Source organism: Panthera pardus, unplaced genomic scaffold, assembly GCF_024362965.1.
Source record: "Panthera pardus isolate Hobbes unplaced genomic scaffold, ASM2436296v1 HiC_scaffold_18, whole genome shotgun sequence".
Taxonomy (NCBI): domain Eukaryota; kingdom Metazoa; phylum Chordata; class Mammalia; order Carnivora; family Felidae; genus Panthera; species Panthera pardus.
In genome coordinates, this window is record NW_026526743.1 from 11845606 (window position 1) to 11860790 (window position 15185).

Genomic DNA, 15185 nt, shown 5'->3' on the forward strand with positions numbered 1-15185 from the left:
GCAAATCAAAATCATAAGCTATGTGGGGTGTTGGGGGGCTCAGTCGTTTTAGGCATCTCTTGATTTCTGCACAACACTCGATTGGGAACCTGCTTAAGATTCTCTCTCTCCCTTGCTTGCATGTGCTATCTCTATCAGTCTCTCATTCAAAAAAACAAAACAAAACAAAAACAAAAAACAAAAAAAACCCCACAAGATATCACCTTATACCTGTTAAAATGGCTATGACCAAAAAACAAGAGGTAACATGTTGGTGAGGATGTGGAGAAAAAAGAATGGCTGAACACTGTTGCTGGGAATGTAAATCAGGGAAGTCATTATAGGAAATAATAGGGAGGAGTCACAAAAAAATTTTTAAATCAAACCGCCACATGGCCCACCATTGCCATTTCTAGGTATGTATCCCAAGGAAACAAAATCAGAATCTACACAAAGTGTCTGCACATCCACATCCACTGTAGTATTATTCACAACAGTCAACATAGGGAAACATGATTAAGTGTGCATGAGCTGATAAGTGACAACACTTAGTACACACACAAGTGTAGGTATATTCAGCCATAAAAAAGAACGTAAAACGGGCACTTACCACAATACGGATGAACACGGAAAAACTTACTCTAAGTGAAATAAACCACACAGGACAAGACAAATACTGCATGGTACTTTATTTGGGTATTCTTACAAAATATTCGAACTCATAGAGACAGAAAGTAGAATGCCAGAAGCTCTGGACTGGGGGAAATGGGGAGATGATGGTTAGGAGTACACACTTTCATTTATAAGATGAGTAAGTTTGAGGATCTAAAGGACAGCATGTTAACTACACGTGTTAATACTGACTGTACTGTAACTTAAAATTTGCTGAGAGTAGATATTAAGCTTTCTCACCACGAGCCTGAAAAAGGTAATTATGTCAAGTAATCAGTGTGCCGATCACCTTCATTTTGGTAATAATTTCATAATGTTTAAGTATATTAATTCATCTTGTAATATACTTTCAATATTACAATTTGGTCAATCAAACCTTAACAGAGCTGAATGGAGAAGGGCAGGTATATGAAAAATGTAAACACTACAAGAAGAACCACATAAGATAGTCTTGAGAAGTAGCCCATAATCCACTTGAGTGTGACCAAGCCAATGCCTGCAATTTTTGGCACAGGCAGGCACAAGTACACATCACCGAAGGGAAGAGATCAAAACCTGGGCCACAGAAATGGCATAGATCTGGATACACTGACCCAGCCAAGGAGAGGGCCAGCAAGGTGCAATCTGTCAGCTTTATTAATGACTACCGCCCAAATCTTACCGTATGAGGGTTCAGCACAGAGGGCACTGGGCTGCAAGGAGAGAGAAAAGGGCATATGGACAACCCAGACCCAGCAACAAATGCAACCACCAAAAAAGTGGGGAAAGCAGACAAGTCCCACATCCACACCTGAGAAGGAAAAAGCATCGCCGGGGGAATGGAAGGAGGAAGGGGGGGTAGGCGGAGGGGAGGTAAATGAGAATACAGAGCCCAGTCCAGGTCACTGGGGAGGGTGAGAGCCTTACCCAGGGAGGATATAAGTGTAAAGTTCTCCAGCATCACGTCATAGTACAGCCGTCTCTGAGCCTCATCAAGAAGTCTCCATTCCTTCCAGGAGAAGTAGATGGCAATGTCCTCAAAGGTCACACCACCCTGTCATGAAACGGACAGATGGCACCATGAACATTCTCTCTCGGAGAACCCACAATCTAAACCCTGACACATACACCCCATTCTCCCCAGCCACCCCAGCTCCTACCTCAGGATAAAGACCAGGTCCTGGTGTCATTAACGCCACCGTCTCCTCACCATCCCACCAATCACTGTGTTCGGTCCTCAGCAATAACAGGCAGGGGGTGCATAGATGCAATCTGCGGGGGCCAATCTGGGTTTGGCCCCCCAAGCGCCATCCTTTCTGCCTGGAAATTCCCGTGGAGTCTCCCCGAATGTGCCCTCAAACACAGACAATTATGGACCCGCCTCGACCACTCAGTCTCCAATCCCAGGGCCCTGAGACCCTAAGCTCACACTCACACTCCCTCTCCAAGTGAACATGACCCTGTAGTCTGCATCTCCCTCACACCTTCAGACCCCACGGTTGCGCCCCCACAGCTTCCTGCCCCACACCAAAGGATGCCCCCTTGACGCACACTGGTGCCTGTCACATGACACCCAAACGATGTGTGACAAATTCAAACAGGGTCCACTACGACCCCAGCACTCTCGTGGATCCCACCAGAGGGAAAGCCTCAAATGCGGCTGAGAAGTCCCCCTCGCCTGCCGGGGATCCTGGCTTCAGGGACACACACCCACAGCCACGTAGCCGTTTCAGACACGCCCAGTCCCTCTAATACTTCTGTGCTGCCCGTGCTGTCCCTCCAACAGTCACAACCCTCCACTCTGCACTGAACCTTTGTGAAAAGCCCAGCCCTAAAGGGCTCCCTGCCAGGCACAGAGACTCACAAGTGACCACACTGGCCCCACACCTTATCCATCAGCAAGACTGTGAAACGGCCCGGGCACCAGAAAAGCGCACCACAAAGCTCTGGTGAAGCCCTACACCACTGAATAAAGGGCAGCCCCAGACTCCCTGTCACCTTGCCGCAATTACTCCTAGGTGTCCTCAGCCATCTCTTGTCCCATCATGCCATGGGAGCCTTGCCCACCCATCCATCTGCCACATCTTTCTCTCTCCTTCGCCTGCGCCCGCGCTGCCCAGCAGCCCCAACCAGGCGCTGAGCCAGGGAACCACTCTTCAGCACACCTCACTAAGGCCCTCTGACCTACTAATAGCACTGCCCCCCTAGTCTGCACCCCCTCCTCAATGTGATCCAAACCTCCGCCGGGGCCACACAACTGCCCTCACTTTTCAAAGTTTCCATCCTGAAACCTGCCCCGGTTTCCCGGGGTTTCCTGTCCCGCCGCCCACTGGATGACGTCACTCACGCCTCTCTGAACATCTAAGACTTAACGACGTCCAAGCAACTTGGGAGATCTCCAAGGACAATCAACCTACTGCCGCCTTCCGTCCAGCTGATGGGAGCGTCCAGCCCTTCCGCTGCCAGGACCGCTGAAAATTAATAACGGGAAACCTCACTCAAAGGGAGTCGGGAGGCCGCAGCTGGGGGAGCTCTCACGCACTACCGCCATGATCAGTGCAGACCCGACAGGACCACACACTCGAACTTGGACTGGGAAACTACCTCCTCTACTAGCCCAGAGGGGAAAAGACAGGCTTTCGGGACCACCCACCCACAGCTCAGCCAATGCGAAGCCACTATACTCTCAATTCCCAGTTTACTCTCAGGGACTCGTAGATGTTAACAGCCTTCCCAACTTAGCCCCTTCCCCTTTCAAAAAGCCTACCTCTCTCGTGTCCTCCGGACTGGCCTACTGTTGAGCCTCAGCTTGCTTGTTCCAGACTGCGGTGCTCTTTCGTTCTCAAAGAAACTAGTTTTGCCCGTCAAATAACTGGCAGATTGTACTTCAAAGGACCAAAGCCCCCAGGCATTCCGCGACCCCTCCCTTCCTCCTGTCACCTGCAACACCCCAAATTTGCCTTGGCCCTTCTCAAACCCGGGGCCAAAATTCAACCGCTTCTCTGACATCCACGGTGACCCTTCTGGCCCGTCAACGATGACATACACTCGCGCAGGCACCCCCTCCTGCGCTCCCTGCCCCCTCTGCCCCCCACCCCTGCAATCTGTCCTCTCCGCAGCCAGATTGGGCCTATCTATTTACACCCGGGTTACACCGCCTGGCACACCGCCAGCACGGATGGACTGGTCAGGCAGCCAGGTGACAGGCCTCACGGGCGCCGCTGCACCTTGCGTTCGCTGAAAGAACCGAGACCTGCCGTGCCCCGCTGGTGGCGCAGGCCCCCTGCAGCCCTGCACCAGCCGGCCCCTCCCCTGCAGCCCGCTCCCGCACCCCGTCACGCCGGCGCTCAGACGCGGGGACCCCGCCCGCGAGCGCCTCCCCGGCCCGGACACCGGGCCCTGGGCCGCAGGGACGCGAGCAGACGCCCCGCGCTCGGGCCTGGAGGGTCAGGGGCGGGGCGGGTGGGCCCGGGGGCCGCGCGTTTACCTCAGCCGGGTTCCTAGGCGCGGCCGCCGCCATCGGACTGTGGGAGAACTGACACTCGAGCCCGCGGTCCCAGTTCCGGCCCCGGCGGGGAGCAGCCCGAGTGGCGTCAGCGAGTCGTTATCGCCAGTCTATGCGGTGGGGACGTCGCCTCCCCTCGCGCTTTGTCAGTTTGTCACCTGGTCCCCGAAAGTCCGCTCCGGAACCTTAGAGGTTGAGCCGACCTGAGGAAAGGCCAGAAGTCGTCCGAGGGGTGAGGCCGGAAGTCCCGCCCCCAGCGGCTGCGCACGCCTAGAAATCCCTTTCCTGTTCCCTTGTTGGCTCCTCGCTCTGTCTTCTGTGTCCAGTGCCTTCCGGGTACCTTAGCTCCCAGCGCAGTAGTTGCCACCAGAAGTATGTTTTGCACCCTGGAGCTTTGGACACGCCGCACCCCGAGGGTTAGTGGAAAGTGCTGCTCCTACCCACGGAGAACTGCTTTGCACATTGTTAAAGACAGAGAAGAGCCCTAACTTCACACTCCATGAAGCTCAATCAGCTTCCAAAGGAGAAAATTATTATTTTATATGCTCCCACGACCTCTTCCTGAGGTAAAGGACACATCATTCAAATATGTCCAGCGCTTCAGAAATCAAAGGAGTGTACACAGCTGGAAAGATGTTGCTCTTCAAACACTTGCACCCTGAAGCGTTAGAGTAAGTTTTGTAATTGGTTAGGAACAATAGAAAAGTTTCTTTAAACAACAAAAATTCAGCCCAGTACATTTTCAAGGTCTTTTGCCTTTATTCGTTGATTCGTGAATTGGGCAGCATCACATCTAGCAAGTAGTGGAAGCTCCAAAGGGCTACAGAAAGGGAAAGTTTTTTTGGTGTTGATTTGTGTTGTTTTGTTTTTTGTTTTTAGGAAAAGCTTTTTAAAGGTAGGACAAAAACATCATAAACAGAAAAAAAGGATTATGTCAGTTGAGGTCATCTTAATTGGAGGACAAATGGGTCTTATTAGAGAAATACCTCATCTTCCTTTGGGTGATGGAGAGGACCCATCCATGTAGCTGATTACCTTTTTAGTGCTGACCACAAAATTCCTCAGTGGCCAGTGGAAACTAAATTTCTGGGGGTGGTTGAAAGTACAATGAGTTTAGGTATTATGCCCAGGTTTGGTGACATGACCTAGCAGAAGGGACTCCATCTGGGGCCTGTGGTTTACTTTGTCACACTCCATACATGTCTGTGACAGGGAAAAAGGAAGATGAATGGCAAGCCACCCTGAGTTAGGTGGACAATGAGGAGGTCAGCCTCTGGTTCCACACAAACCTTCACTTGCCTGTATAGTGATTGTGTCACATCTATTGAGGAACACCTTTATCCATATATTTCTTACTCCATATTCTCAGATATACCCAATTCCTTATAGGAGTTTGACATCAATCTCAGAGAGCAACTTAACTGATGCTATATTTGGTACCAAATTCGTGTTGCCATTTCCATTTGGAGCATGTGTGCAAAGGGAGAATCTCAACCCAATGATCTCATCTCCTTGCTGGGAAATGATTCTCATTTCTGCAGGTACTGGCAGTAGGAACTGAAATTATCGTAGAAAATCAGATGTGAAATGCCCATTTCAAAAAGCAGTTCATAACGTTTATCTAGTAGTTTAAAGACAGTAACAGAAATACCTAAGGGCAAACCCTCATCCCATATTCCTACATATCAGTAAAGACCAAAAAACAGTAGAATTCACAGAACTTTTCTTTTTTAAATGTTTATTTATTTTTGAGAATACAGCCAGGTGAGGGATAGAGAACCAGGGTGCGGGGGGGGGGGGGGGGGGGGGGGGGGGGAGGCTGTGGTCAGGGGATCTAAAGCAGGCTCTGTCCTGACAGCAGTGAGTGCAATGTGGTGGTGGAACTCAGGGATCGCAAAACCATGACCTGAGCTGAAGTTGGACACTCTAACAAGTGAGCCTTGGAACTCACATAAATATTAGAAGAAGGCTCTAAGTAGTCTGAGAAAGGATACAATGAAACAGAGCATGTGGCTGTGCCAGACCAATGTGCTTGGTCTTTGTGAGACTTTTATCTGCAAAATGTGAAATTTTCATTTCTGCAAACATTGAGCAATACTTTCCAGCTTAAAAATAAACAGCCAGTTATTTTACTAGCAAACTGAGTTTATTTAGGAATAACAGAGGAATTTTAACTGGCAAGTGTCCACAGGCAAGTGTCAAGAGACACAGGTAAAGTCAGTTTTTATGAGGTTTTAGGAGGAGATTGGGGAGTGCTGATTTCAATGAAAGTTCACTGAGGAACAACAGTGTGAGGCTGTGGCAGATATTCAGTGGCTGCATGCCTTCATTAGTGTGTCCTTGGTGGGGCAAGGAAAGACCATCCTTCTTTTTATTAAAGGCAGGAGACTAAATTCCTACCCAGAATGCATCCTCCTTTGTCAATATAAAAATTATATTCCTTGGGAATGCAAGCTGGTGCAGCCACTCTGGAAAACAGTATGGAGGTTCCTCAAAAAACTAAAAATAGAACTACCCTACAAATCAGGAATTGCACTATTAGGTATTTATCCAAGGGACACGGGTATGCTGTTTCGAAGGAACACATGCACCTCAATGTTTATAGCAGCACTATCAACAATAGCCAAAGTATGGAAGGAGCCCAAATGTCCATTGATGGATGAATGGATAAAGAAAATGTGGTATATAAATACAATGGAGTATTACTCAGCAATCAGAAAGGAATGGAATCTTGCCATTTGCAACTACGTGGGAACTGGAGGGTTTTATGCTAAGTGAAATTAGTCAGAGAAAGACAAATAGTATATGACTTCACTCATATGAGGACTTTAAGAGACAAAACAGATGAACATAAGGGAAGGGAATCAAAAATAATATAAAAACAGGGAGGGGGACAAAACATAAGACACTCATAAATATGGAGAACAAACAGAGGGTTACTGGAGGGGGAGTGGGCTAAATGGGTAAGGGGCACTAAGGAATCTACTCCTGAAATCATTGTTGAACTATATGTTAACTAATTTGGATGTAAATTTAAAAAATAAAATAAAATAAATTATATTCCTTCCTCCTGCAGATTATGTCCTACCAGCCTAAGAGCTCCCTCATTTCAGCCTCCTGACTCCATTTTTTTTTAAATTTTTTTTTAACGCTTATTTATTTTTGAGACAGAGAGAGACAGAGCATGAACAGGGGAGGGGCAGAGAGAGAGGGAGACACAGAATCAGAAACAGGCACCAGGCTCTGAGCGGTCAGCACAGAGCCCGATGCGGGGCTCGAACTCACGGACCGTGAGATCATGACCTGAGCCGAAGTCGGCCGCTTAACCGACTGAGCCACCCAGGCACCCCCTGACTCCATTTTTAAAGGAGATTTCCTTTACTAATTTTCACACTACTTTGAAGAGAGACTTAAGGAGGACATTTAGGGTACCTGGAATAGTTTACATGGGAAAGAACTTGAAATGTCATGTTTAGGGTCACCTGGGTGGGTCAGTCAGTTAAGCTTCAGACTTCTGATTTCAGCTCAGGTCATGATCTGAGGGTTCATGAGATTGAGCCCCACGTTGGATTCTGCACTGACAGTGCAAAGGCTGCTTGGGATTCTCTTTCTCCCTCTATCTCTGCCCTGCTTGCTCTGTGTCTCTCAAAATAAATCAACTTTAAAAATTGTCATGTTTATTCACTGTCTTAACAAATTTGCATTGTGCACATACTGCCTTTTCAGGAATTTTGGTAGATTCACGAGAGAAATGGAGAGAGAAGACAAGCAGTCCCATATTCATGTGGCTTTTCTTATGTTCAAGGAAAACACAGGAAACATGAAAGCAGAAATACTGTTATATTGTACGTTAGAATGTGGCAGGCGCAATGAAAAAAAGGAGAGGTGATTTTGTGAGAAAAGGGGATTGGATGTAATATTACATTGTGTAGTGAGGAAGCCCTTTTTTTAAGTTTATTTATTTTGAGAGAGAGAGTTGAGGAGGGGCAGAGAGAGAGAGGGAGAGAGAATCCCAAGCAGGCTCTGCACTGACAGACTTGGGTCTCAAACCCACGAACCGTGAGATCATGACCTGAGCCGAAATCAACAGCTAGATGCCCACTGGACTGAGCCACCTGGGCACCCTATGCAAGGAAGCTCTTTTTAATAAGAGCACTACTGAGCAAGGATGAGTCATGTGGGTTTTATTTATTTTTTTTTTTTTTGGTTCTTTTAAAAGATAAAGTTGAGGTGGTTTTGGAGTGGTGGTGAGGGTCCAGAATGAATGGCCAAGAAAGAATTCTTGAGACCTCTTTGTTGCAAAAAGGTGATTTTATGAAAGCATAGGGACAGGGCCTTTGGGCAGAAAGAGCTGCACTGGGGTTGTGAGGAGTGACTGGTTATGTACTATGGAGCTGGGGGAGGTAAAGGCAAAAGGGAGGTTTCCAGAAGGACTTTCATATTCTAAAGAAGACGCATAAGTTATGAGAGGCCTAGCTATTGTCAAGCTAAGGTTGTTTTTTCCTCACTAAGGCATTAACATTAAGACAGTAGGGAGTTCCTGTAGGAATGTTTTACTCTGCCTGTCTCAAGTCTTTGTCAATGGGTGCAGGTTATAAAGAAATTTAATTTTATTTGCCATTTCCTTCCTTCCTTGTTTTTGTTCCCCACATCACTATGAAAGGGAGGGTGATGTTGGGGCTCCAGGAAACTGAGTATATGGGTTTCTGGAGGCTGGACTATTGATAAGATTGCCTTTTTCTTGTAATTGACTAAGACATTTGTAAACTGATGAAGACTTGCATCCTGCATAACTATCATCTCTGTCAGTTAGCCATTTGTTCTCTCCTTCTCTTAGCTTATGACAGTCAGGAATGCCTGAGGAATGTCACATATATCCCAATGAGGTTGGCTGGTTGGCAGGTTGCTGGCTTGTGGTTCACCCTCTACTTGCCTTTGGCTCCCTCACCAAATTGATGACTGAAAGGGCGGGCCTATGCCGGCCGACTCCATCTTGTTCTGTGTCCTTCACCTTGACCACACCTCCTCCCCTTGAGTAACCCCCCCTCACCTGCCTAACAGGACTCGGACCCTTCCCCAGCCAATCGGCTGAGGCCATAGCCATTACCTCACCAACTGCCCCTAGGCCCCAATAAAACCTTTGTCCTTTTGAAACTCACTCTCTCTCCCTGGTATCTCACCGCTGCGTCGGTGCAGGTAGGGGATTGAGCTCGAGCTAGCTCGAATAAAGCCTCTTTTGCTTTTACATCGGACTCGGCTCCCTGGCGGTATTTGGGGATCACGAATTCTGGGCATAACAATGACCATCAAAATTTTGAAGACCATATTTGAGCAAACACCAAATACATTTGGGCAGCATCAAACCAAACTCAGGGGAAAGGCTTTTTTAGACAAAAGTGGAAAGCAAAGGGGCACCTGGGTGGCTCAGTTGGTTGGGCGGCCGACTTTGGCTCAGGTCATGATCTCGCTGTCCATGAGTTCGAGCCCCGCGTCGGGCTCTGTGCTGACTGCATAGACTGGAGCCTGTTTAGGATTCTGTGTCTCTCTCTCTGACCCTCCCCCGTTCAAGCTCTGTCTCTCTCTGTCTCAAAAATAAATAAACGTTAAAAAAAAAAGGTGGAAAGCAAAGCAAAGAAGTTACATGATTCGCTATAGCTTAAGGAATTGCCTTATTTGGGAAAGCCTAGTTAGCTGTTTGTGCTTGGGTGTTTCGATTGGGTGTTCTTAGGTTTCAATTTCTTATCCTAGCAGCCCCCCTTGCCCCCCCCACCAGGTAGGATATGTATGACATTCCTCAGGCACTCCTGCCTACCCAGGGACAAAGGAAAGGAAAGAAGGCAAATGGTTAAACTGATCGAGTCTCCATCAGTTTACAAATATCTTAGTATTGTGGGGAACAAAGGCAAAAAGGAAATGGTGTATAAAAGCAAATTTCCTTATAACCTACAGCCTATTGACAAATACTTGAGGCTTGCAGAATAAAATGTTTCTCCAGGAACTCCTTATTGTCTTAATGCTTTGCTAGAGGGAAAAACAATCTTAGCTTGACAATAACTAGGCCTCCAGTAATCTGTGAGTCTTTAGCATATGAAAGTCTCTTTGGAAACTTCCCTTTTGATTTTACCTCCCCCCCAAAAAAACTGCAAAGTACATAACCAGTCATTTACACAACCCCAGCGCAGCTCTTCCTGACCATGGGTCCTGTCCCCATGCTTTATAAAATCACATTTTTGCACCAAAGACGTCTTCAAGAATTCTTTCTTGGCCGTCAGCTCTGGACCCCACGAACCCCACCATCACCCCAAAACCTCATCATATGGCGTTCAATGTGTGGGGCTATGAGTCTTTTCAACTGGACTCTGAGCTTCGGTGCAAACTTGGTGAGTACTTTCTCTTTTCTTCCTTTACTCTCATTTCGAGGGCCTTTCAAGGAGTATGGTCTTATTGGAACATTTTCTGGTCAATTGTTCAGGCTGCACTCCTCTAGCCCGTGGCTACTCTACATGGAGGAGAAAGCCTGACTTTTGGCTAGAAGTTAGTACCTTGGCCAGAATAGTAATAAGACCCAGAAACTTGACGCCCTCTCTTTATTCCTGTCTTTATAAAAAGTTGTATGTCTTGGGCACAGGACAGCCACCCAAGTCACCAAGATGGCTGCCAATCTTAAGACTCCAGTATAAGGTTTCCTCCTCATTGGTCTAACATGATCCCCTCCACATCCCTGGTCTAGCCACTTCTGGCAGGGGGACCTGCACCGGGACCCGGCCAAAGCCAGTACCCAATTGAATTAAAACCCAACCATGGACCATTTCCTAGGAAGTTGGCTGTAAAAACTATATGTGTTGGAATGTCGCTTAGATCATGATGGATTTCTGTCTTTACTGTTTTTGGTCAATGGCCTCTACTAACTACTACTTAAATTACAAAATTGAGTAATTTCTCCATGTAACATTTTCCCAATATTTTCCACGGGTTAAAAACAGTGGTTTCTTGGAGGTGCCTGGGTGGCTCAGTTGGTTGAGCGTCCAACTTCGGCTCAGGTCATGATCTCGCGGTTGATAGTTTGAGCCCCGCGTTGGATCTGTGCTGACAGGTCAGAGCCTGGAGCCTGCTTCTGATTCTGTGTCTCCCTCTCTCTCTCTCTCTCTCTCTGCCCCTCCCCTGCTCATGCTCGGTCTCTCTCTGTCTCAAAAATATAACCATTAAAAAATTAAAAAACAAACAAACAAACAGTGGTTTCTTGGCCTTCTCAGCAAGGCAAACCTGGTCCATATACCGGCACCCATTTGTAGCCAGGGTGCAATGGGGAAGCGGGGGGGATGCTACCATCCCTTTTTCAGGGGTCTTGTTTGGCTAGTTGGTCATCATAGTGACTTCATTTGAGGGATGTCTCAGTTCGTTTTGACACCAGGAACCTCTGACATATCCGGTGCATGAAACACCACCTGGGCGTCAGGGGGGATCTTCGTGGTAATGGACCTTCTCTACTTTTCTCTCTCTAGGAGCCTGGGAGCTTCTCTTCCATCCCCAAGGACTCTCCCTTGGGATGCCTTTTTAATTCATTGAAAACAATTTGGATTGCAAGATTTAGGAAAGGACTGATGTCCTGTAACACTGCAAGGCCTTAGTAGAATCTAACAGATCTCTTCTGCAGGCAATAGGGAAAATCGACAGAGGTACCCTAGGTCCAGGTCTTCATGGCTCTAAATCAGGACCCAGACCAAAAGGCCTCTTGCAGAATGTGTTTTACCAAATGTGTTTGGCTACTAAACTCCCCTTTGACAAATTGGATGTCTAAACAGGCCTCCTCCTGCTAGAACTCAGTTGCTGGAGGAAACACAGGCCATCCCTAATGAAAGGGTCACTGACTTTCTCTGTTCCTCCTCGAAATAGATGTGAAGGCCTCTCCCTCAATCATTTCCCAGGTTAATGGCTATAACTGAAACTAACTGTGGTTAGTCTACCTTGGGACAGGGACTTTAAGGAATATTCCCAAGCAGCTGCTGAAACTCCATTTGTTTCAGGGAAATTCTCTGTCTTCTCTGGCCTGATATGGACTGCCTAATTCCAATAGTTGGTGGAGGGCAGAGGAGAGAGAGGGAGAGAGAGAGACAGACAGAAATGGCATCTGTTGCTCTGTCCAAGGTGACAAGGTTCAGGACTGGGAATTCCCTTTGTCTACCTTCTGCTGGCAACTCGCTTCTTCCTTCCCCTCCCCCTCTTCCTCTTTCTGCACCATCTTGGGTGAGGCCTGCAGAACTGGTTCCTATACCATCCTCAGTGCCTCAGGCACCATCAACTCCTCCTCCCACCCTCAAAGTCAGAGAAGAGCATCCCCCACCCATGGAATGCCCACTTCAGATTTTCCCACCAGTGTTCCACATTAAAAAATGGACAATGGGGAAAAATTTGTCTTAACTGGACCCAAGTGAAACATATTTGGTAAACTAATTTAAATTCTTTGGTTTAATTAAGATAGACCTGTATTTATAGTTATCAGCATTGAATATGGAACTTATCTATCTAGGCTTGCTGAAGGTCAAGTAAACTCATATTATCTCTGTTGGAATTTGTTAGCAAAGTATGACTTAAAATATTGGTTAATTTTGTCTGCCCCAAAGTTTTCATGGGTAATTGTTAAGATAGCTTTCAAAGCCTTTGGTAATCTGAAACTTTAAAGTTTCTCTCACACACATTAAATGTGATTGAAATCATTGGATATCTAATGAGATAAAATACTAAGGCATTGATTACTAAACTTAGGTTTGTGCTTCGACTTACTGCAGAAAAACTAAGGCTATTGGATCTGTTGGTAAACATGCTTTGTGCTTAACTGGTTTATAAATTTGTCATCTAAAGAATTCTGGTGTAACAGGTTACAGTTGGTTACTGTTTTCACTGGAGACTAAGGTTTCTGAGTTAAAATTCTGCAGAATGTAGTTAAGACTAACAGATATAAGAAAAGCAACTCTGTATGTAAAATGGAAATACAATTTTGTTGAAGGTAAAAGAAAGTAATTTTGTCCTAAATGAGATTGGTTGTTTGCAGAGAAACGGCTTGGGACAAAATCTGAAGGCGAAGGAAAGTTGTAGGTCTGTGAAGGGAAATCTTTGGAAAGGAATTTTATGGGGTCAGAATGGACTAAGTTTGCAATGGATGGATTTTAAAAGTACACTGGTATTAGATTAAAATTCTGCCTTTTCTCGGTTCAAAAGACAAAGTTTTCTTGGACTGTTGATCTGCTGTTAAGAATAATGTAAACAATAGCTTTTTCTCTTTTGTCCGCCAGGAAAACCAAAGCTGTATGTTTTGTCTTTATCAGGTCTTTGATTACTTAAAGTTAAAACTTCTCAATGTTAAACAAGCAAAGTTTTGCTAACAACTATATAACCCTACATATTTGCCTTTGGAATCTCTTATTGCCACCTTGGTTAAACAAATAAGATTCGTAATGATCTGTAATCCTATTTAGGATATGTTTTATAACTTTGTAAGGTTTTAACAAACTTCCCAGGATTTAAATTGTAAATGAAGTCCTTTTGACCATTCAGACTTATTTGGTATGTTAAGTTACTTGGAAAAGCTCTCCCAAATAATGGTAAACCTTAGGTTGTACTGCATAAGTAAATGCTATAAATGCTCAAATACATATGCAATTCCTAAAATTTTAATATGTTTCGGTAATAAGGTAATCACCTGATATTCTGATCATAAAATGTTATGTGTCACAGAAATCACTGAATTTCCCCGTCAATTGCATATAAGGAACTCTCATAAGATCTTTAGCAATGTCCATTTCTGAGATTGTGTCATTTATAATTGTTCTCATTCTCAAAACATATTTCATCTTCAAGAAGATTCATAAAAAGGACTTTTAGGACAAACACAGGTATTTGACATCTTTAAAAATCCTAAAACTAAAATGGGTAAGAATTTCCAGATTGAAAAAGCTGCATTCAAACTGAACAAGAATTAGGAACATGGGACTAAATGAACTGAGAGGAAGATTATAGTTTTGTGATTCTTGTTGGAAATATTGTTGGATCTCTGATATTTGCTCACCCAGATTAAGGAAACTTTCTCTTAAGATATCTATGATATACAGGAATGTGATAAAGTATTCACTTGTCAACAAACTATAGTATTGAACTTTTCTCTCTACCTAAACCCTCTGAAATTCACAAACTCAGTGAGTGTTCTTTCTCCATGGCAATCATACTTACTTGCATAAGTTCAATAAGAATATGTTCACCTTGTAACAGGATGCCATTGGAAATACTGGTTATTTTACCAAGGCTTTGACTGGAATGTCATATTTGAGAGACATGCATAGACTCAGATATGACCACACAGCTCTAAGGAACTAAGGTTTGAAAGAGCAGACCTAGGCCCGCTGACTCCATTTTGTTCTGTGTCCTCCATCTTGTTCTGTGTCCTCCATCTTGTTCTGTATCCTCCATTTTGTTCTGTGTCCTCCATCTTGTTCTGTGTCCTCCATCTTGAGTGACTATGTCCCCGACATGGCCCTCTTTCCCGGAAAACCGCAGAAAGAAATTCCTGCTCAAACCTGAGACCACGCCTCCTCCCCTTGAGTAACTTCCCTTTCACCCATTCAAGCTTCCCGTTCAAACCACGTCTGGTGACCTGCGCAACAGGACTCTGATCCTTCCCCAGCCAATCGGCTAAGGCCGCGACCATTACCCCACCAACCACCCCTAGATCCCTATAAAACCTTTATGCTTTTGAAACTCGCACTCTCTCTCTGGCATCTCACCACTGCGTCAGTGCAGGTAGGGGATTGAACTCGAGCTAGCTCGAATAAAGGCTCTTTGCTTTTGCATTGGACTCGGCTCCCTGGTTGTCTTTGGGGATCACGAATTCTGGGCATAACAGGTTCACTTTAAGAAATATGGAGGCATAAATCCCCTTGGAAATGTTAGCCTGATACCTAGCTTACAGAGTTCCCAGCAGCCTTACCAGGTGAGTAAAGAATGTCACTTCCTGGCAGGTGCAGGAACCTCAGGATATCTTGGGGACCCTGTGAGGAGG

At 45.7% G+C, this 15185-nt stretch overlaps 1 protein-coding gene across 3 annotated transcripts in view; it reads right to left on the minus strand.

The window, feature by feature from the left end:
• LOC109260430 (zinc finger protein 671) overlaps positions 1–15185 on the minus strand; it is a 226377-nt gene that overhangs the window by 90420 nt on the left and 120772 nt on the right. The window contains exons 1-2 of one of the 3 annotated variants that reach the window (XM_053906190.1): positions 4118–4410; positions 1558–1684 (exon numbers count right to left, since the gene is read on the minus strand). The exons of 1 other annotated variant lie outside the window; for it this stretch is intronic. In XM_053906190.1, the coding sequence (XP_053762165.1) occupies positions 1558–1684; positions 4118–4150 (160 nt within the window). In that variant the 5' untranslated portion in view covers positions 4151–4410. Of the gene's footprint in view, positions 1–1557; positions 1685–4117; positions 4466–15185 lie in introns of those variants that run through there. One more of the 3 variants, XM_053906189.1, reaches the window with a different exon arrangement.